Below are 24,313 nucleotides of genomic sequence, written 5' to 3'. Positions count from 1 at the left end.
CACAGTTATCATCTCATTTATCAGAATGCTCAGGAGAATTCCCTTCTCTACAACCACTCCAATATGGAGTACGGCAAGAATTGTTAGCAAGAACTCTTTTCTGTGAAAGTTCAAGGGGGAAAAGCAGGAAGGCAACCAGGTCCCAATTTCACAGTAGACAAGGGGTAAATTCATCAGAGCAGAGCAGTGACAATAGGGATGAAGAATTATACTTATTTAGCCATATAATTAATATCAAGACAACATGTTTTAAGTTTAACTAAAAAATATTTATTAACAATGTAAAATGTTTAATATTTTACAGTCAGAGCTACTCCTGGCATGCCCTATAAGCAATAAACACTAATTTAATGTGCAGACACCATGCTTCAACCTTTAATGGAAACAAAATGGGATAATCTGCTTTACATCTGTGGATTGTATAGTTTCCTACACCGTCTTTTAAACTTTTAGTCCTTTCTTCCCAAAGTTGAATAGATAACATTTGGTTTTTTTTAAAGTAAATTATCTATTTCTATGTATTGTACAGTATGTAGATATAACTCTCATATTTACAGAATCAACATATTAATGTTATGTTGCTTGTGTATTAGAAATTAAAATATCGTCGTATGAAGGACTTGGATAAGTTGAGATATAGAGTGGAAGACTAAATATGAATGAGAGCACAAAAAGCAATAGGAGAGTTTGTGCATGTTCTCTTACAATATTGGCTCTGTTTATTTTAGCGCTTTAGAACTTAAGCACAGTTTTGCTGTTCTAAATACTTTTCTATGGATTAAGATTGCTTAATAGAATATGTTCAAATATTTTAACATCATACTAGCAAGAGCTACAGTCATACTACTGTACTGTACACAATCAGTTGTTGTGGTTTGTACACTAAATAAAAATTTCTGCATGATTTATTTAATAATAATAATTGTATCTAATCAAAGAATGATTTCAAATAGACATGCCGTATGCTGCTTAAAAAAAAAACATTAAAATATCCTTAATAATGTTAAATTGGTTTCCCGATTTGGTTCTGATCAGAAACAATCTGTAAACCTCTTAAAAAGGAGAGGAATAGGTAGAATTAGGGCAGTGTAGAAAACATACATCATAACTTAGAGCATTAGGTTTATCCAGCTGAAGGTCAATTGTATTGGCTATGGTTATCTGAGCAGTTCTGCACTGAGTCCTCTAGCTTGAGACAAGACAGCAGAGTCCAAAGAACCTTCGCTTCCGTCTTCGCACTAACGGATAAGGAGTCAAGTTTAGGAGGCTGCTATCATCTGCGATTTAAAAAAAAAAATTAGGTTGAGCAGCAAGCAAACATTTATTCTCAATTCTGAAAGGGAAAAGGAAGCTCTAGCAAGAAACGAGGTGGTTCTAGGTGCCATTCAGGAAAAAGAGTGAGAAACAGATGGGGAACCCCACTTAAGTCTTTGAAAAATCCTTTCCACTTGCATTGAATAAATAAATAATAAATTATACGTTAGAAAGTTGGCAGCTTTTACAGGCACAGGTTATTGGGTGTCTTCTTTCACCCCCTTCACAATTCAGGACTGCCGAAGCTCTTAATTCCTTACATTATATTACGTATAAGTAGCTGCAGCTACATGACTCTTAACCTGTGAAGGTTAAGGCTTCACAGAAAACATGGATTTGCAGGAGGGATTTGAAAAAAAGGAAGGGGTACTTGGGTTGCAAAATTCTGGGAGCCAGCCCAGCCCCTGGCAAGAGTGAAACATGATACGTGCCATCATCTGTGTAATCAAGTTTAAAATATAAAGAATTCATTCAATCTGACCCCGACGGCATAAATATGCAAATATTATATGCAGAAAAGTTTACCTTGATTTTTCAATGGCAAAGGCATAGTCTCCCTGAGTTTGCTTAAAAGGTTTTTCATTTCTCTCATATCCCTATAAAAATGAAACACAGAACAAATTAAACAGAAGGAACATTACTAGAGTTGAGATAAAAACCCATTTTCTGTTTTTTTTCGCATTCTAAGAAAATAGGTGTTCTACATGTTCCAGAAATGGGTGGGTTTTTTTGTAATTAAAAAAATCAGAACATTGATTTGAAAGCTTCTGAAAACATCTAATGGCCAAGTGGTATATTTTTAACAATAAATACAATTGTGTGTTTTCTTAATTTCATTTGAGTATATACTTCCAGTGCAAATAAAAATAAGAAAAACTGGACAGCTGCAAAGTTTAATATTATCTAATAAAAATGCTTATCTGTAGGCCATTAAAGGTATTTGAAGCTGAAAAATGCATATCCAATTTTTTTTTTAATTGCTCAGCTTTCTTTATCAACCCAGTTTGTAGTAGACAGGTAAATACTATGAAACACTGACTTTTTACACATGGGCTATTTGCCCCACGTTTGGCCCTATACTGTGTTGGATGTTTTTCTGATTTATACACAGCATTCAGTACCTTCAGTGGCGACCCTGACTGTATCCTGGGGTTTGTCTGAGTTTAGTGGTTTCCTGCTATTTTTTCCTCAATGTGATAACATGCCAAATCTGACTCCTGTGTACATGTTTACATTTGCCTTTCTTCGTCCTGCTCTACACCTGCTCCCTGCATGATGACTGGTCTTTTTGGCTCCTCCCCGCTTTCCTTCTCCTCTCATTTCCCTCCCTTTTCCTGCCCTCTCTCTCTTCTTTCAGCTTCCAGGATATTTTAAAAAAATGGCTCTGGCTCCTTGTGGGCACTTCATTACGCTCCACAACCTTCTTGCCTTGTTTGTGTCATCTGGCCTCACCCAGTGCCAATGCACCGTGCCCTGTAGCACTGTGCTGCCAGTGACTTGGCCCCTGGAAGCACTGCCTGAATGCCTGGCGAGCCCCTTGGATAGAAACATAGGGCAAATACAGTCCTGAGAAGTGTCTCTCCACTCAGCACCTACATTCTGTCTTCACACATGTAATCTAAAGGTTTCTAGATGACTTGAAACCCAAATCATCTCTGCTACACAATGTAATTATAGATTATTTTGCTTACTATCACAGCAGTTAAGATCACCCAGAGCAAAATATGCAAGATGGATTATCAAGGCTCAGCACTTGTGCCGAGATGAGATCCCACAAGACTTCACAATGGATTCTAGCTTTAAGTGGCCAAGAAGATACTGCCTTAATCTCTCAGAACAAGATGCTTTTAGCCAAAACTCTATACGCTACAGTTGTGGGAAGGTAGAAAAAGCAGTAGCAGGTGTAGAAGTGTTGTAGTCATCATGGAATTCAGCCATTTTTTAAAAGTTTCTAGTTCTTAGGGATGCCAGGTGACTGAAGTAGGCAGGGCTCCAGTCCCAAGACCTGTGTCCCATGTGGACGCAAGCCAGAGCCAGCCAGCCTGGGCTCACACAAGCAGCCAGCGTGGCAGCAGAGCTCCTTTACCGCTAATGAGCAGGGGCTGAGCAGGCCAGTGAAGGAAGGAGCAGCTGCTGGACAAGCTGTATGCCACGGCCTTGCTGCTGTTGCTCTGGCTGCTTGCATGGACAGGGCAAGCCATGCCAATGCTACCACTGGTGAGACAACTGGGGGGGGGGCACCACTGCAGCGAGGAGCTCTCCAGGCATGCAAAGCTACTGAGGACTGTGTCCCGGGTGGCATGGCCCTGAAGTGCAGGATACTTTGGTCCTTGGCAAGGCTGGATGGCCAAAATCAGGCAAGAGGACTGAAGGGCGCTTGGGTGTACAGAACCAGTAGCATACGAAATAAACCAAAAATATGATGCAAAATCAGTGTGTGTAAGGAGAGAGAGGAGGAGAGATTCTCAGGCTGGATGTTGGCGATTGGTTGCTTTAGGAGTTTAACAGTTGTGCAAAGCAAATGATGTATGCAACAAGGTAAGCATTCTCAGAGGATCTTTCTTCCTGTCAGAACTCTTTTTCCAATAAGGCAGAACTGTGCGGACAATTAACATTGGAGAGAAATCTGACATGAAGGTGGAGGTGCATAACACTCCAAACAAAACAGGCTAAATAAATGAACTTTCACTTTTAACAAGATCAGGAGCAAGGCAAGAGTGCATGAAGTTAACTGGAACCCAGTTTTTCTTAAACTCTTTTTGTTCCTACTGGAGCCATTAATATCTATTATGCCTTACACATGGGCAACAAATACCTGCTACACTATGTGTGAAAGATTTGGAGGGGGGGGTGTTGAATCAGATAGTCTGACAGTCAATACTTGACAGTGGCAATTAACTCCTATTAAGTCCAGAATAAAGATTTTATCAACGGGTATGGAAGCAACTGTTGATTTTGGATTCCATGTCTAACCTTAAAATGGTCATTGAGATTCTAAACATAGAGGTATTTGCCATATTGTTAATAATTTAACTATTTAATATAATATTGATGGTATCACATTAAATTTTTAAAATTACCATTGGTTCTTCATCACGCATGTAACCTCCCCCCCCCTCGTTTTTGTATGTGACAACAATAGCAACATCCAATTTGGGTGGAGGGAAGTGTGAGACTAAATTCAGTTCCCTCTGTTCCACTATTTCTATGAAGGTGTTTGGTGCTGCTGCTAGACATATCTATGCCCATATCTATGCCCAATTATCAGAAACCACACACCTTTGCAGCAAGAATAAGTGGTTCTTCGTGAAGCACAAGCAACACAATTTGGAGCTGCTTTCTACATATTCCTCACCTTCACTGAATCAAAACAATTGTATTTAATGAGATCAAGTTTTTAGAATAAGGCACATACCTCTCTGTGTTTTCAATATCTGCGGAAACCTGCCATAGATGCTGCTGGATGTCTGTGGGTGAAGATGACGTATCTTCTAAAATAGGAACTTCTGAAGTCTCCTCTACTTTACTATCTACAGTCTTGGGAGCTGCACAAGTCTCCATCCCTTGGAAACATTCAAGAACAATAAAATCATCAACATTCGATCAAATCACCAACCATCTAGATACAGATAAGTCGTCCCTGGTCAGCTATTCCTTTGGAAAAGCTGGCTTGACTTTAGAGCTTTAAAAACTCAGAGCTCTTAAAAATATTCATTAAGAACAGCAGAACTCTAAATAAATTGTGCACATTTGCATTTGTTTGGTTATTTTCTGCTTCTGCTTGTCAGAGAAGGAAGGGGCAGAAGGGCAGTGAATGAATTATGCAGCCCCCAATTGCTGGAAATCTTGTCATTCTGTCACCCCCCCCCCCCGACTCCAAGTCTTCATTTACTAACCACAACATCTCCAGCTCACTGCTTCTCTTCAAGAAACATAAAAAAGTAAGAGGTCTGGGAATCCTCCTTTCCAATATCTAATTTCAGAGCCCAGATACAGATGAATACATGTACACATCTCCTCCTCTCCACATCTTAGTGCCCACCCCTTTCCTGTCTTTATCTTTATTACTTACACCACCTGCATATCTTAAAATAGAAGATGAAACCAGAGCCCCCTGGTTAAACTATCCATTCCTTCAACACTTGTTTGGCTTTAATTTAAACTGGAAAAATACCCTGGCTTTAATGAATTTCTCATTATCGGAAATATGAACTATCAGAAGTCATATATACTGGCATCAGAAGAGTCACTGTTAATATGACACAAAACTGCGAAACAGTAATTATGCTATGAACTTTAATTTCTGGACTGTGTATGGCACACATTAGGTGCATTGCACCATCGCCCTTATTTTGGAGCGTCCTCAGTGCAACCTATCTAGGTCATTTTGAATTTCCATCAAAGGTGCACTGTAGCAGAATCTTTCAAAGTTGCATGCACACAATTTTCCCTATGGGCCAGTCTCTTTCTTTTTGTATTTAAAGTAACTGCTTGACAGCATTTCTTCAAGCTTCTATTGTAATGATTTTTATGGACATGCCAATGCCCAGCTCTGTGCTTGGAAAGAATTAGCCAAACACTCAAAGGGACTCACCCAATAGTAACTCAAAAAGTGTGAGCTGCTTTCTCCAGCTTCCCACAAGCAAAACAAAGTCTTCCACAGGAAGTTCAGAAGATTTAGGACCTCTTCTAATTGAACTAACACAGAAAATTTATTTAAACAAAGGAGACAGCTGACAGCATAGCTGCAAAACAATGAATCCTTTCAGACAGACAAGTGCCAGTTGCACGCTTACAATGAGCACAAGGGCAACAGATTCTGGTGTTCAGCTGTCTGTATGCAATTTCCACTTCAGAAGCACTTGAGTGCCTCCAGGCGGTTATTCCACATTTTCCAATGCAGCTGCCCAGTCCCTGGCAAATATTCAGGTAGTGGCTCTTAAGTGGCATCTGTATACAGATAACTGAGGTCTCGTGAATTATCTCTGTTCATTAGAGGATAGTGCAAACCACAAGCTGTCTGACAAGGAAAGTCTACCTGATGATCTCCTTAACCTACTGATTAGGACAAATTTTCACATTATTTTTTCCCGACACAATTTATAAAACAAAAACAAAACCCAACCCCAAATAGGGAAGTGGGCTTTAGAACTTGGAAATAGCTGAAGGTGTGTGGTTCAGGGCTGACCGTTTTCTGGACAGACTAAGTATCTAAGATGGCTTTATTCAGATGGTCAGCAGGAAGCATACCCTAAAGCATTTGAAACTTTGTGGAAAGGTTACTAGGCAAAATGGGTGTTTGGGGGATGGGTGGGAGATACAGTAAAGAGACATAGACTTGTTGAGGTAGGAAACATGTTTGGGGATTTTAAAAAAATGGTTCTAAATAACTAAAGACTGTTTTGCCAAGGGAGTAAAAAGTTCACAACCAACAAATAGCAAAAATTAAAATAAAAGGGTTGCTACTCTTGGCAACTTTGGGAACAAGGACTGCAGCCATCTCTAACGGGCTGTAATGGAATCTTCACAAGCTCTCAGCTCTGAGGAGAACTAGTGGCTCTATCCCCCAAAACTACAGCAGCTCCAACAGTCCAAACACATAACAGGTCAATTACCTGAACTCTCCTCATGCTTCAGAGTAAAGTGGAAAAAATTCTCTCTTATGCTAACACAGATAAAATGGTGTACTCAAAGGGGGTTGGACCTGTGATGTCATATGCACCATCCAATAAGTGCCCAGTAAACTCATGTAGCTACATTCCTAGGTAGCCGACACTATAACTAGGGTAGTGCCAGCTGGAGGGAGTAGTTTACTGAAAACAAGATTCATGATATGTTCCTAATATGACAGAAAAAATTATCTAAATTTTTGGCTCCTGGGCTGAGTTACTCTAGCTACATTTCTACTTAAATTTTAGAGCATGCTGCTACCTAGCCATGCCTACAGACAACAAAGGAACAAGGAAATTTTGAACCTTGATGGGGAAAAAGGTAAGATTTTCCCAGTTTTAAATGCAAATATGTTTTATCTTAACGACTGTTACCCTTCCTTCTCTTCATCTTGTTGAAAATAGGATTATAAACTCCTCAGAGAAAGGCACATTTTTCTTTCTATATGTTTGTAAATGGTGGGCACTTGGCTCCCCAAACTGTTGCTAGGATTAGGTCTACCCTTCAAGTCACTTACAGGCTTGTCATCGGTGAGTTTCTGTTTGATAAAATGGAGGTGATTTTAGTGCAAAAATGGCAGGAGGCAAGTTCAGTATCTCTTCTGCTCTGCAGAAGTTTTCTTTTTTAGTTTGTAGCGTCCATGGCAGCATTTAAACAAACAAACAAAGCTTGGGAAAAGCTAAGTCAGTGTTACATCTAGTTTTTCCCTTTGCAAAGGGCTTAGCCACATCTAAGGGCTGTGTAGCAGGAAGAAGGCAGACTACTTATAGACACTAAAGCAAGCAACCAGATTTTACAAAACTGCACCTTTTATTTTGCAGAACAGTTTTCTGGCCATTACAGTTGCAGACCGGAGGGGAGTTTGAAAATGTAACATATTAAAACATTAGAAACGAAGAGGCAAATCCAAGTTTTCAAGAACTGCTTTATGTTTTGGTTCATCTGAAGGTAACAGAACAAGAATATTAGCTAATATTAGAGAAGTGGGAGGAAATCCTGCCGACTTGTTAGCAGCCGCCACCAAGTAAGATCTGGTCTGAATTTGTTTTTCTTTTGCTTGCAGGTACTTAGCATTTCTGGCAAGGAAATAAGTTGGTAAAATCCAGCTAGCAGCAGAGAGATAAATATTCAGAAAAACACTTCAAATTTTTCAGAAAAAGAATCCAATTTTTCCCACCCACCCCCATTTTTCTAAAGAAAAAAATGGGGAATTTGGGGAAGCACTTAAAAAAAATTATTCCCTGCAAATCCTAAACCTGGTCTCAGTAAAATCAAAAGACATTTCTAAGTAAACATGGGTACTCAGAATGCTGTTTTTATGTTGCTGGTTTATTTTTAATCACTTGGGCTTTTATATTGATAATTTATGATTATTTAAAAGCCTCCTTGAGCAGGATTCAGCAGAGGTGACATAAAAATCACCTAAATAAATAAAATAAAGCATTGCTCTCAGCACAGTACAAGTTTTTCTATCTCTCTTTTAAAAGAGCATGTGAGCATGAGATAACCATAGCTCCATTATTATAAGCAATATTTAGTCCTTGAGTTAATTCTTACATACTGAAATAAGATTTTTTTGTAGAATTGTTACTATATATTAGGAATTCAAAAGGAAAACATTAAAAATTGTATTCTTTGTAGTTTTTTACAAGTGAAGCAATAAGAAAAGGATAGTTAGGATCATGGCAGAACTGTAAGACAGTGGAGTTTGAAATAAATCCTTTACTAATCATGTTTATATAATGATTTCTTGTGTTTTCAACATGCCTCATATACATTATCCAATAATTCTGAAAATAATGTTGTATTGAATGACAGAATTATCACCGGAAGCGGGAATAGTTGCCTAAGCCAACCTAAAAGATTTTAAAATTTGAAACAGATGCCACTTTCCAACTAGCACTGCATTCCAGCCATTCCCATAATACTATTCTAAAATACTTGAACGGTAGCCTATGACATGGGGAATTTTAATGCCTGAAGATTATAAAAACTGAAAAACATTTTGCATACTAAAAACGCTCTTTTGCTTATAGATAAATCGTTTATAAATAGCTCTACTGATGCAAAATATGTTTTTCACATTTCCTAGTACTGTTTACCAGCACAGATTAAATGGGACAGATGAAAGGAGATGCATTGGAAGTGCTTTCAAAAACTCCTCCCCCCTCATCCCCACCATGTCCCCAGCAAAAAAACATGCACAGAGTCAAACTCCCAAGGCTTTGCTTCTGCTCAATTAGTGTGTGGGAGGAAAACATCATGATTGCAAGAGCACATCTGTACTAAAACAGATCAACCTCTTGCTGTAGAGGAGCTATTTTCAGTTGAGATGTTTCCACTCTGTACAACAATCCTAGATTTTTTTCCCTTTAGGTCACCTCCCTACAGGAAAAGTCTGAACTTGGATATCTAACTGAACTGTGCAAAAGATATAAAAAGAAACAGAGGGCTCGAGGCCTTGCTTCTGCAGGGCTGCTGTATTCCCATGAGGCAGGTGAAGGCAGCAAAACGCTGAACTGAGCAGCCTGCTTTTGCTCAACACCTGCAAGCACACATTTCCCCCCACAGTGGAGGCAGGCCATATTTATTTATTCATGAGTGCAAACATTTACTCAGTCCTTTTGCGCTATCAGGAACACTTCTCTGAATAAGCGAGTGCACACTGATATGGAAGGTAAGCTCACTGGACTTCTCTACAGAAAACTAGAGTGTTATGCATGGTAGAAGATGCAGTAGATAAATAATATAGGGTTAAAGATGGCTGAATTAAAGAATCATCCATAGAAAATGTGGGGTAATATGGGACTAGTTTCTGGTGAAATGAAATGCTCTCCTCTCCATTATTCATATCTTCTGCGGCTGTTTGTAAACTCCCATGCCATACTTCAGTGGCTTAAAGCACATGACCAGGAGATATGGAGGGTCGCCATGTTTCCTCTACTTTGTAGGGAAGCCTCCTGATGGCTGCAACACAACACTGGGAGACAGGGAACCATTCCCACATTGCCTATGAAAACGGGCAACACTCACTACAAAACTTTCTTTCATAAATAATATCTTCTAGCGCCATACTGCAACTGAAAAACCTTCATCTTGCTTTTACTGCACAGTGCCGGAAGACTGTGGAAGAGGACAGAAATAAGAGGTCTGCAGTGGATTCCCCTCCTTCCATCGGCAGAAATATTTGGCAGGATTCAAACACCCACCCACCCCATTTCACTGAAAGCAAAGGATGCACATTTGTTTGCACATGTTGCTCTCTCCACTGAAATCAGTAAGTATGCAAGAGCTCCAGGTGTGCACTGAGGGTGGCACAGGGTCTGAATTGAAGTATAAGAATACTAGAACCCTTTCAGCTGCCTGGTTGGAGACTAATAAAGGAAAGCTGTGCAGTAAAAGTCCTGTTGCACAGAAGGACAACACAAGTGAATGAAAGAGAATCAAGAGAATTACAGTTCATGGTATATGAATACCTTTCCGATGAAGCTGAAGCGATCCTAGTAGGCATATAGATTTTAGCATCTCTGTTGTGTACATTTCTAAGCAGCACTGCAACTGGATATATAGTCTACAGATTTCAGGATGAATCTCACCATCTTCTGGGCTGCAGCAATATTAAAAACAAACAAAAAAACCCTGAAAATGTTATCATAGCCAACTGTGGTTCCAATTCCAGTGGGGTAGCTGTGTTAGTCTGTTGCAAAAAAGACTAAAACTTACAGTAACATTTGTTTTTATAAGTGCACCCTATGATTCTCTTTGTGTGCACAACTGATGTATTTCAGTTTGTAAAATAAATTGCATTGGATTCTCCCTCACACAAGGGGAGAATCCACAACCTCTTTGGATTTCCCACTTGTGTTACAGAGGAGTTAGCCGTGTTAGTCTGTGGTAGCAAAATCAAAAAGAGTCCAGTAGCACCTTTAAGACTAACCAATTTTATTGTAGCATAAGCTTTCGAGAATCAAGTTCTCTTCGTCAGATGCATGGTACAGAAACCAGTTTCTGTACCATGCATCTGACGAAGAGAACTTGATTCTCGAAAGCTTATGCTACAATAAAATTGGTTAGTCTTAAAGGTGCTACTGGACTCTTTTTGATTTTGCCACTTGTGTTACAACTCCCTCACTGCTTCCCATGCCATTCTCAAGGATTCCCCAACCCTTAGGAGCAGCTTTGGGGTGCAGGGTTTATGGCAGAAAGCTGGTGGCAGCAAGAAGTACTTTTTTCCACAAGTGGTGCTCCACTCAGACTATTTTGGAATACTCACCCTCATTCTCCCACAGAAAACATGTCAAAAGATAGATTTAAAAGGGACCATACAGGCCTATACATCTGGAAGGAAAAAGTTGAAATTTCATGGGGGAAATACACATTTAAAAAATATTTGTTTCCTCAAGGATTTTTTCTTCAATTTTTCCATTGGAAAGTGTGTGTGGGGTGGGGGGTGGGGGATACCACTGACATATACAAGAGATTTCCAAGTGTATGCTGTATTCAAATGTAGCTAATTCTTGGTACAATTAATATGACATAATGTGCATATGTTGACAATACACAATAGAAGAGATTTATTTTTAACGGTTACATTTATATCTAAATCTGTGGACAGTCCTTAATAATGTGGCTGTATAAAGACTGTTTCCATGTCTGAATAATAAGTCTTGTTGTTTGCTACAACATTTTCAATATCTATTTTCAGCTTTCATTTTCCCTACTTCTCAAATGGCAATAGAGCACTTAGGTAGCAGAGGATGCAGCAATTTTCCATTTTCTCTGTCTGTTCTTGGTATTAGGTATATTTGCAATTTTCTTTGAAAAAAAAATGGCAGAAACTTAAATTTAATAAATATGCCAGTAGCACATCTTAACAGGAACAGTTATAAATGATGCATTTTATATTCTTAAAGCACAAAAGAAAAAATTCAGGTTTTATAAGGAAGTAAGCAGTTGCCTATATTTAAATATAAATTCCACAAAACTTCCCTTTTACTGTCAGTTCTGTCTGCCTGATGGCTGTAAAAATTGTAGAAAATTTACATACCTAATGGCCAAACAAACTTTAATTATCAAGAAACAAAAAGCCTATGGAAAAGTTGTCTCATTTTGCCTCTCTTCTCCCCTTTCCTTCTACCCAAGTTTTATTTGAAACAGAACAGTGTAATGAACTTCTAAAACTCTGGTCCATTAGCTAATCTTCCATTTGGAGGGTTTCATATGTTTTTATACAATGAACAGAAGTTCAGACAAGACAGCAGCATGGCTATCTCAGTGTATTTAGTGGCATTTGGAGAAAGCTGGATCATTTCAATAACTAGCCTCCATGACCACAAACATAGTCAGTAGTTTTTTTTTAAAAAATCAATGCTGTTTAAAGCTCTATGATTATTTAAGGATGCAGTACTACTTACACTGAAATACAATTAAAATCCTGGCTGCCTCCAGGGAACAAAAGAAACTAATTTGATAAATGATGTGCAGCAATTATATATCCCAGTGTTTATATTATGAGATTAAAATGATTTTTTATCCCAATCAAGACTGAAATATTTTGAGGCCAACAGCCAACAATGCTCACTTCTCCTACCTGAAGGCTGAGTTGCCCTTTTTAAATCTCCGCAAACACATTTTATTGGGTGGCTAACAACTGGTGTGCAATCACCCAAGGCATGCACTTTCTGCTGGCTTGCCTAAAATACTCTGGGAATTTTCTCATATTGCAAGGAAACAGGGTGCGGATGGAGGACTCTTATGGAGAGAATTAAACCAAGAAGTTCTACCAGTTGGCACTGATTGTTACAGAGGACAACAGAAGTCATTACTGAAGTTTCTCGAGCTTTTAGCATACCAGAAAGGTTAGTTTCCACTTTAAACAGAGCAATATTCATTCTTCATTCCAAGTGAGATCTGTTGGGACATACATGACATCACAACTTTTGATCTGAGCAAAACCTTCATCCTGTAAAGATGTTTATGAAAACTGTTCCAGTATTTTTAGTGCTATAACATTAACTTGATATTAATTAAATATCTAGGGTCTTTGTTAAATAACAAGCTAAAACTGTACGATTCTTACTGCCTAAAATTGTCAGTCATTAGCATAAAAATACATTTCTGAGAACTGGTTTTATATGCAAGTGTACTATATAATACAATGGTGGTGACAAATGCCATAAAGTTCGCAGAGGACATCTGGAGATCCCATAAGGTTTTCAAGGCAAGAGACAAACAGGTGTGCAGTGACTCTGGACTTCTTTGGCAGTCTCCCATCCAAGTACTAATCAGAGCCAACCTGCTTAGCTTTTAAGATCTGATGAGATCCGACTAGCCAGGGCCATCCAGGTCAGTGTTGTAATATGATGCAAATTACAGTATCTTAACAGATACAAAAGTAGAAGACTACTCGCTCCAATGCACAGCTATTTTGAGAAAATGTACAAAGAAGAAGAGGTCTTTCTGTTGGCTGCCATCCTGAAAGCATGACTGCATGCGTGGTGTGCAGCTTTGTACACACAGGAACTTTTCCATTCTTGTTAATGATGTGGGAATTCTCTGTCTGAACCATGGGAAAATAACCATATGTGCATATTTTACTCTGGATTCCAGCCATGTTTATTTATAAAAATGTTGTTTATATAATTTTTTTTGTCAGAGCAGTACAAATTATGAGCATGATCCAGCAAAAATTTAAAATCCTATTGATTTCAATAGGAGAAAATTAACTCTCTCCCTGAAATCAATCCTTACCAATCAGTCTTGCTTTTAAATTAGAAAACGGACTTCACAAGGTATGAATGAGAATTTTAGCCAATTTGAAATTATATTGTTATCACCATTCAGAAGAGAAATTTTCAAAAGAAAAAACAAATAAATGATGCTTAATTCTCTCACAGAAAACAGTAAGTTGTAAAAGCACTTAAGCCCCATGATAAAACTCACTGAAAAATCCAGCTCCCAGCCATAAGAAGTGCTTACTACGCCTGAGTGGGGGAGGGGTGGGAGCTATGAGGCCGATGGGTGGTTGTGCACCATGTGGGCTTTCCCAAATAACTGCCAGGGACCTCATCCTGTTTGGCTCATTTATGGCTTTGGGACGAATGGGAGGGGTAGCCAAGTGGACCAGAGTGGAAACCTCTGCTCTTTGGTCCACATCAGCATATCGAAAAGGAGACTGCTGGAACTGAGCTTGGCAGCACCAACTGGAAGCAAGTGTTCAGAGACGAAATCTTGCTGAGATTTTAAAAAAGGTACCAAGACAACATGAACAAAATCTTGATACAAGAGTCAATGGTGCTATGAATTAGGTTACCTTTATGGTGAATTCACACATTGTATCAGCCTGGGGAGAAAAGCCACTAAGGTTACTAACCCACAGAAATTTTTACTTGCCCACAGGGCCAAGTGAAATCTACAGATGTAGAAGAACAGGATAGGTGTGGAAGTGTTCAGAGAGACTAGAATGGCTGGTAGCAGTAGCCCTGAGCACATGCCCTCCTCCAAACAAGAGGGAGAGCAGGCACAAGCAAGCAGGCCTTGACCCTTGCCTCTTTGAAGCTGCTGGTCTGTCTGTCCAGTGTGAATGCATGGAGAAAATGTCCACGTGTATGCTCTTTTCTCATGATTAGAAATGGTTGGAAGCCCCAGGCATGCCTGGGGTCCCAGTTTGCAGCCTGTGGAATGGTGGTGGTGGAGGGGTGGGGAGCATGGTGGCCACCTTTAAACAGACAGTTAGCCAATTGGAAGCAGGTTGGCCGGGCTTGCATTGGAAGGGCTTCCCAGTAGGCAGACCTGGAGGACACAGTCCTCCCTCTTGTCCACCAGCCGGGGGGTGGGGGTGGGGAGTTGCGGAGCCAGCTGGGTTTTCAGCTCTTAGCTCCTGAACCGGTGTCCCCAATCATAGCAAGGAAGCATATACATAGATCCTCTGTGCATATTATGTTTACAGATAATGAGCTTTTATCAGGCAGAGTTCTTTCAAATGGAAATTAAGAAACCATACTTGCCTATATTATTATTATTCCTGGCAAGGGCCACACTCAATGTGCAAATTTTTATCCATTTCTTTGATGAATGTAGATGCTAAGATATTGCTAACAGACTTCAAAAGTTGTTTCAACCCTGGTACCTGTAGACCAGGTAGAATTCATCTGAGGCAGGCAATGGTCTGATAATCTCAGATTGGTTGCTGATTTGATTGTATTAAATAGTAAGAGGTCTGTTCAAGCTGCTATTCTCTTACTCGACGCTCAAAAAAGTTTTGGATAAAATATACTAGAAATTTATTTTTGCTACATTGATTAAATCTGGCTTTTCTCACAAATTTCTGCAGTGGATTAGAATTCTTTATTCATCACCTAGTTCTAATGTACTGACTAATGGCATTTTTTCTGCACTACTTCCTCTTGAAAGGGATACTAGACAAGGTTGTCCTCTTTCTCCTCTTATTTTTGATCTATGTTTGAAACCCCTTGCTTGTACCATCAAACAAAATAATAATATTCATGGCTTTGTAAATAACTCTTTGGAATTTAAAATTATTCTACATGTAGATGATCTTTTAGTGTTTATACTAGAATCTCCGTCTTTTATCTCAGTTTTAATGAATGTGATCGATATGATTGGTGATTTGTCTAGTTATTCAATTAACTGGACAAAATCTGAATTGATGCCACTGGGAGATAATATATCATGGAGTGTATTTGCCAATGGACATTTTCAATCATGCCCTGATGTCATCACTTATATTGGAATATCGACTCCTAGAAAAAATAAGTATATAATTATGTTGAATTTCAGCAAGTTGATTGCTGGTATATGGATCTGGACAGATGGACAATTTTAAACCTGTCATTATAGGGTAAAGTAAATATACTCAAAATAAAGATTATATCCAGATTTATATACGGTTCGCATACAATTCCTTTTTGTATACCTGGCAGATATATTCATAAAATTAGTACTTTATTTTGGAAATTTACATGGGGTTTCTTACTTTCTCAGGTTTCTCTAAAGAGGATGCGATTTCCATTTTATGAAAGGTTTTGTTTTCATGGTCTTAGTTTTATCATCAGGCATATTTGTTAACTTGTATAAATAGCTGGGATTGCTCCTCCCAGGTGGATTATCTTTTTGGAGGCTTCTTGTCTGGTGCCTCTCTTTAAATGGAATGCATTAGTGTCTATTCATGCTAAACTGGACTCTGTTCCTCCAGCTATTTCTGCAGTTAGAGATCTGTGTCACATAAAGTCATGGCAATATCGATTTGACCATTTTCACGTTAGATTAACATTATGAGCCAATCCAGATGTAATAATTGGGAAGGAATTTTTTCTGTGGAAAGCTTGGACAGCTAGAGGGATATGTACTTTGGATCAACTAGTAGGCAACGATTTTGAGTTTTTGTCGTTTTCTCAGCTGAGGTCTAGAATGGCAATACATACAACTACAAAATTTGTTAGTATCTTAATATGGCCCTGCAGCATTGAGTGTTTCGGAGTCTCCCCCACTTCTGGAAATTCTTATTGAATCACTGAAGATTCTCATTGAATCGCTACAATATTTATTTATAAATATTTGATGCTGGTTAATATATATGATCTATGGCATCTTAGGAACGAATGGAGTAAAATCACCAAATTGTATCAAAGAAGTGGGACAAGATCTTAAATGCTATACCTGTTTCTTCCATCGAAGCTGTGACTTATTCAGCAAAAAATTATGCTTAGGATACACTGGACACCACAGTGCCTTTTAGTAAAGGACTTAAATACAGTGTCTAATTGCTACTGGTGTTGTAACTTATGGTCTGCTTCTCTTAAGTATATGCTTTGTGCATGACCAGCTATTTGATCTTCTTGGAAGGAAGTTATTACTCGTATTAATTTTGTATTAGGATACCCATGGATTTTGAGGATGTTTACGTACTCTTACACTATCTGCTTGTATCCTGTAACCTAACTGATGGTCAGTAAGAACGGACCCTCTGTGTCCTTACTGAAGCTAAAATACTTATATTACAGCACTGGAAAGAAAATTCCATAATTCAATGGACTGAGGACCTTATAACCTTATCAATAATCAAATGTACAACATATAGATGGCAGCTGTAGATATATTTTTAAATATTTAGAAACCTTTTTTGGCTACTTATGTATAGATATTACTATTGGCATATTTTTAGTTTGTATTAGGCTTGTTTTAATTTTTTTTCTTTCAATAAAAATTTAAATAGTAATAAAGAAAAGAAACCCCATTTCCTGGTGACACACTTTTTGACACTCAATGCTAGTATCAGGAGGGCTCACCAGGAGAATCATTCTGGCTCCATGGCTTTCTCAGAAAAAAAATCACAGGCATGAAGGAGTGGTTCTGTGTAAACTGGGGTTTATTGTCACAACAAAACCTCAGTTAACAAGCCAGGTACAAACCATGGTTTAGAATCCCAGTTTAGCACCCACCTACCCACACCAGTTGGCTAGGTAGCCTGAATTCAGACATCACACTAATCAAACCACTTTTCCCCCATGGTATCTGAATGCAATTACTATTTATAACCTTCCAAGGCAAAATACAAGCTGTCTATTTACCCTCGTACAAGACTATTCTGCTACCCCCATGGTAGGTTAAGTGCTGCTATATCCCTTGGAATTCACCCTAACTTTGCTGAAGTCACTCTAATGTTCTTACTTACTATGATGGATTTTCAATCTGGTCCAGCACCTGATCCTAGCATGTGGCACTAAAGCCATGAGGACTGCATCCATTAGCACTATTTATAGCAATTTTCAGAATGAAACAAAATCATAAGCTACTAGGTACATTTAAGCATATAAATGCTGCTGGGAAATGTTTCATTGAAGATTGTTCCTTTTATCAATTTCTTTCTAAGAACTACTGAAATACTGTATTCAGGTGCTGTTTTTCTAAGGTCGTGGTCGCTATGGAAACTATGCTTTCAATGAACAGCATGATCCTCACTTTTCTTCCTCTCACCAAAGAGGTAATGAAGACTGGATGGGGCAATTTGTTTAACAAAACATTTTATATATTATTGTTAGCTTATTTCTGAGAAGGATAAGCAGATTCCGCTATAAAATTGCTTGGGCTGATTTTCCTTTGGATGTACAAATGGAAATTATTCATTAAAGGGTAGAAATAACAACTGAAATGAAATTCTTTACTCAGAAAATCAGTTACAGTGTGAGAAACTGCAACGCAGTGCTTTCGTCTGCCAGCCCGTCCTTCACTTGAATTCACCACAGCTCAGAATGACATACGACAATCTGACAGCTCAGAATGGCATACGTGATTCTTTTCTTCATTTTATCCTTGCAACAGCCATCTGGAAGGCTGTAACTGAGGAGGAACTAAACAATTTTTTTGAGAAGGAGCAGTGGACACTTTAGGTAGACTCACAAAGCATGGCTGGCATAAAATTAGTCACAAGGAAGATACTGATCTAACAGAATTGTGTTCTCAGAATCCTGCTGTGTAGCAGAGAGATATGGACCACTTAACTGAATTCAACCACTTTTTTATTGTTGAAAAATATTGGGATTGACCATATGACCAGAAAGAATTCAAAGAGTGATTTACCCATCTTTCCCCTTCCCTGTGCTTATCTCTGCAAACACCATCTCCCTCCTATTCCAGAGGGTCAAAAGCCCTCATCAATGGAGTGGAATATAGCACAGGAAGTGCAGGCTGAGGAGAAATTGGCAGGAATTCCCCTTCCTGCTTGTGTGAACTCTCTGCAAATGGAGCAAGTGGTCCCCTGACCTTCTGGAGCAATTTATTCTGGGGGTGCAGGATGCTGCAGAGAGACCATGGCACTGTCAGGGCTTGGCTTTGGGGGCAGAAGTCTGGGCTCAGGAGCACCTCCAGGCTGTCGTCAGCAAGCCTTTTTGAACACACTGGGACTTATGAGTAAATACGCTTGGCATCAAGGTACAGTATGTATGGTACTCATTGGCGTTAGAAGGATGAGGTGAGGCAGGCTGGCTGAATAGCCTATGCTTTGCATTTCAGGCATGATGTTGTGAGCTTGGAATTAGTCCACAATAAGTGGGGATCCCATCCTCCCCCCACAGCCACCAGCCTGACCAGTCGCTGGCTCCCACTCCTCTCCCACCCGCCTGCCTTGCCCCTGCCTCTGTAGTACATGGCAATGGCGGGGTGGTGGTGGTAGCATCTCTCACTTCTTCCCCACCTGGCTGTCTGCACTGTTGACCCTCTACAGCTCACACAGTAGTGGTAGTGGCAGCAGCAGCTCCCCCTTCTCCTATGGCCCCCTACCTAGTAGCCTTCCAGCCACTATTTCTACCATGAGGATCATGGCTGGCTGGCAGAGGCCCCTGGTCCTGTTTGGGGGCAGGAAACCTGTGGCTTCCTCCAAATTTGTAGAAAGATCTTCTTTCTCTCTACATGGCCCCAAGCCATGATTTCAGTATCCACAGATACGGCTGTGTTGAAAATTAGATACACTTATTCTATGCTACGAGTCCTGCCTCATGTAGCATACATCAGGGCAGGCAGAGCCAATGTTGAAAGGAATGATAATGCTTCTTAACCACTATAAATATCATTTCCATGGAATTTAAGTATTAGGAAATGGCTTTGTTCAAGCACCCATCAAGGCTGGGAAGAGGATGATACCTCCTTTGGCTGGGGAAGGTGGGTATCTGTGGATAGAAAGTGTAGTTTAGAAGAGACAGAAAGAGATGACAACAGACACATTATGAGTTGGCCAAAGCAATGTAGGGTGCAGAATCCCTCTAAGGATAATAACATAGTAATATTAAATTTATATATCGCCCTTCAGAACAACTTAATGCCCACTCAGAGAGGTTTACAAAGTATGTTATTATTATTCTCATGACAATCACCCTGTGAGGTGGGTGGGCCTGAGAGAGTTTCGAAGAGCTGTGATTGACCCAAGGTCTCCCAGCTGGCTTCAAGTGGAGGAGCAGGGAATCAAACCCGGTTCTCCAGATTAGAGTCCTGCACTCTTAACCACTACACCAAACTGGCTCTGATGTAGACTATCGGATCTGTACCCTGTAGAAGTGTCCCTTTGCTATACTTCTACATTTGTAAATAAACAAATAGTACAAAAACACCCAAAGTCTCTATTGTTCCTCGCTCCAAAGGGAACCAATCCAGAGAGAAGGAGTGTCTCACTATTTGGTGAAGAGGAGAATGCATAACATGGGTGGCGGGGTGGGGGGCGCAGGGGGGAGATGACCAAAATTACCTGACTGCATTGCTGCTTGGAGAAAGAGATCTGTTTCACAGGATACAACCCATCATATATGAGATACAGTGAAAAATCTAGTAGCATTTGGATTGCCATGACTCATTCACACATGCAGGTCACAAGAAGATAATGCAAGAATCCTAAAACGATAGGCAAATATGCAAACCAGCTCTAAGTATGCCAGGAAAGATGTATGCTGCTAAAGGCAAAACTCAGAGCTGAGTCCTGGGGAAAACCCATAAAAAGATCACAAACACCAATGATTTTGTTGTGAAAAGCACAAGGTATGACTGTTGCTTTCATTCATTTCTTTGGAAATCACACTCATGAGGTCAAAATTTCATGTTCAAGCCTAACTTGTACAAAAACATTCTTAAATCCTCCCTCATGGTTCCACTGTTAAAACGTGTTTCTTGTCCTATGCTTCAGAACTCTTTTAATACACGGGGAGTACAGATTGGCTTCCCTAAGCAATGTTTTTGTGCCAAATTGTCACTTAAACTAAAAATGAAAGGAATTCTTTCATTCCATTTTTTTCCAGCTGTTGGACCAAGGCCTTCCACCGATAAATGGACAGCTACCAAATCTAATTTACAACAACAACAACTCTGGGCACTTGCCAACAGTGCTGAAAAATTAAGGAACAAATTCCGTATTACCTAAACCTTATACACACAACCAGTTTTTTATAATGTTAGGAAGAAAGGGAGTATTGTGATACCTTATAAATGAACAGGTGTAATTAGATAATACTCCTTTTTGGTCCAGAGGTGACCATCAGATGCTTGAAGCGAATCATCAGCCAGCAACTATGCATATGGATACAGAAGGGGGAAACTGAACAGTGTAGTTAAAAGGCCAGAGGTACAGTCTGTGATATTTCTATGCAATGCACAAAAGCCAAATATAACCAAACATGGCTCTTTGGAAAAGAAAATGAAATCTTTCTGTTCATGCAAGTGTAGGTGGAATGCTAAAATACCAGGACTAATTCCTCCTATTAAATTTTCTGGACAGGGACCCTAGAAGAGCAATGATAAAAAGGGTACTGTGTGGCTAGGATGCTCTTATCAATATCCCAACATACAAACCACTGAAACAGTCTGGGAGTAGATAAGAGGGTCAATTACTAATTTATTTAATTTATATCTCACTTCTCCCTGATGGGAATTCACGGTGGCTTACAGTCTTGTCCCTGCTCTATTTTATCCCCATAACAACCCTGTGAAGTAGGTCAGAGAGTAAGTGGCTCAAGATCACCCAGTGAACTTTAAATCACATTTCTAGGTAAACACAAAATACAGAAGGCCAAACTTCTAAAGCTTCATGAAACTAATATTATGGAAATTAGTCTTCAACGAGAGCCCATGTGGTATATTGGTTAACGTGTCAGACTAGGAACTGCGAGACTCAGGTCCATCCCCCACTTGGCCATGTAAGCTTGCTGGGTGACCTTGGGCCAATCGCTCACGCTCAGCCATACCCACCTCCCAGGACTGCAGTGAAGAAAAAATGGAGAGGGGAACAATGCAAGCAGCTCTAGGGCTCCATTGGGAAAGGCAGAGTATAAACTAAGTAAATCAATCAATAATAAATTAAAATGAAGCCCCTCTTCCAATGAGCCATTTCAGAAATGGATTTTCACTTTGCTACACTGGTTGCACATTTCTACCAATGAAAAATGTTAACACAAAGAATATAATTCATTTACTCAAAAACTGTCTTGAGAGCTGCTCCAGTTTTAGGTCTACTGACATTAGCTGGGCATAAACAGATTAGCAAGCTATTAATAAAAAATACCAAACACACCTGCAGTGAGTAACTAGCTTCTAAGACATTAAATCCCCATAGAGGGAGCTCTAATACCATCCATTATCTTTTCAGCATTGTATCTGGCCAAAGGTAATTTAATCAATATAATAGCAAGGGACAGGATTCTGTCCTTGGAAATGAAAAATGTCTATAGAGTTATTAGCAGCCTGTAAAAAGGTTCTTCTTGAAGCACAATATGTTACATAAAGCTTTATGATTAACTAATATAACCCATCATTATTTTATTTGTAACAGATTGTGATTAAAATTGGAAAACCTTTTTAATAATGTGCTTGTCTGTCAGTGCCATTCCTATAAAAGCTGATTAATAAAACTCAATCTAGTAAAAACAATTCTTAACTATAATTCTAAATAAATATATAGCTACAGTTTATATCTGTATTAATTATGTATTCGGCACATCATCTTATGGCTCACAGGAAGATCAAGTCCCAAAACTTTTCTACACTGGTTATACATTGAGCTAGCTCCTGGTAGCCAAAACAAATATTAATTTAAAAAAAAAAGCAGCAGCAGTTCCCATCATGTAAATACTATCTCATGTACACACTGGAAAGACAAGACCACTGTCCAATCTACCTTTTTCTGAAAACACAATTCTTCCTAAACCCATCTTCAAATGGTAATCTCATACCATCAAAGTACATGTTATTCTTTGTTTCTATTTTCCAATACCTCCTGGCCATTATGTGACAGGGTTGGGTTCTTCTGGCCCTTGGCAAATTCTGGATCTCCTTGGTTAGGGACATGCAGTGGTCTTTGAGAACACAGAAATTAATAACCCTTGGATTAGATGATTCAGAATGTTATTCTGGAAGAGCCAGTGTGGTATAGTGATTACAATGGACCCACATTCCATTCACAAAGGGCAATCTTGTCCTAGTCACTCCTTTCAGCCTAACTTAACTTGCAGGATAGTGATTAAATGATGAATGCAGGGAGTCCCTGGTAAACAGACCCCCTTTCATCTCTCTTCAGCAATAGAACAGATTGGCCATTTATTTGCCAGGAAAAATCCTAGTAGGCCATCTGTCCCAGAGCCCGCCCTTCTGAAAGGCAAGCTATGAGCTGCCGTTCTGCCCGACGCGATGCTGCTTCTCTCTGCCATCTTCCAAGGCGCACTGGTGGGAGAGTTCCCTCAGCCTCAGAGCTGGGCAGGAGAGGGGGTTGTGTCACCTGGCTCCTTCTGCCCACTGTATCGTGAACTCTTGCACTCTCTCTAACCAGTTCATGCCAGCACTCTGATCCCCAGCTTCCTGGGGGACTCTGCCCTTTATAGCTCCTTTCCCTCTCCTCCTGGAGCAGCCAATCTGTCCTCATGCCCCTCCTGGTCCCTGAGTCTCCCACTATGGCCACCAGGAGCTCGTCCCTGGAACAGACTCAGCCCCTGTCGGTCAGACAGGGGTCCCTCCTCCCTCTGGGGCCCTCGCGCAATGGGCCAAGGGCTCCTAAGACTCCTTATCTCCACCTCCCCTGCTGGTGCTCCAGCCCTCCACCTAATCCATGCCCAGCCTGTCCACGTCGAGTGCGGCAGCTCCTCCACCCCCTGCAGCTGCCGCCACGGCACCACTGATCCTGGCTGACATGCAACTTGCTGCTGTGCTTCAGCGTGCCTCAGCTGTTTGTTGGGTCCTGCGGGTTGCTACTGTGCTGCTGTACGGTTCAACTGGTCAGTGGGCCTCCCTGGCTTGTTCCCAGCCCGGCAGCACTCCTCCCCCAGCGGTTTGCTGGCCAGTAACTGGGGCAGGAGCTCTGGGAATGGGTGAGCAGGGTTCTGCTTAGGGTTCTGCTGGGGGGGGGGGCTGGGCAGTTGCCAGTGTTAAGTTCAGTATACAAAACAATTATTTACCTGCGTAATCTTACTAATACCTTCAAAATTTATTATAACATATACGACACGTATAATCACCACAGTTGTATAAATAATTGCAGAAACCACATATATTATTAATAACCCTATTTGCAGTCAGAAAACCATTTTCACAGGTGCCTTCAGGCTTCTATCATAATTGATAAAGTGCTTAGTGCTCAAAGTGCTTCAATTATTATTATTGCACAGAATACTAAAGTACAAATGCAGATATAGCACCATACGAACACCAGTCCTTTCAACAACATCTAAGATTCTGAGCACCGTGTGTCCAACCCATAGGGTGAAATGTGGCCGCGAAGGTTCACTCCAGCCGACTGTATGGATCACAGTACATAAGCAGTCCTTTGGTAATTCTTCTTACGTGA

General features: G+C 40.0%; 1 protein-coding gene across 2 annotated transcripts in view; it reads right to left on the bottom strand.

The window, feature by feature from the left end:
• Positions 1 to 318: 318 nt before the first annotated feature.
• RGS7BP (regulator of G protein signaling 7 binding protein) overlaps positions 319 to 24,313 on the bottom strand; it is a 61,466-nt gene continuing 37,471 nt past the window's right edge. Inside the window, exons 3-6 of one of the 2 annotated variants that reach the window (XM_054987048.1) lie at positions 10,461 to 10,591; positions 4,730 to 4,877; positions 1,840 to 1,910; positions 319 to 1,277 (exon numbers count right to left, since the gene is read on the bottom strand). In XM_054987048.1, the coding sequence (XP_054843023.1) occupies positions 1,186 to 1,277; positions 1,840 to 1,910; positions 4,730 to 4,877; positions 10,461 to 10,591 (442 nt within the window). In that variant the 3' untranslated portion in view covers positions 319 to 1,185. Of the gene's footprint in view, positions 1,278 to 1,835; positions 1,911 to 4,725; positions 4,878 to 10,460; positions 10,592 to 24,313 lie in introns of those variants that run through there. The other variant, XM_054987049.1, reaches the window with a different exon arrangement.

The sequence above is a fragment of the Eublepharis macularius genome, chromosome 8, assembly GCF_028583425.1.
Source record: "Eublepharis macularius isolate TG4126 chromosome 8, MPM_Emac_v1.0, whole genome shotgun sequence".
Lineage (NCBI taxonomy): Eukaryota > Metazoa > Chordata > Lepidosauria > Squamata > Eublepharidae > Eublepharis > Eublepharis macularius.
The sequence above is the reverse complement of the archived record's forward strand: the minus strand, read 5'-3'. Positions and strand labels throughout refer to the sequence as shown.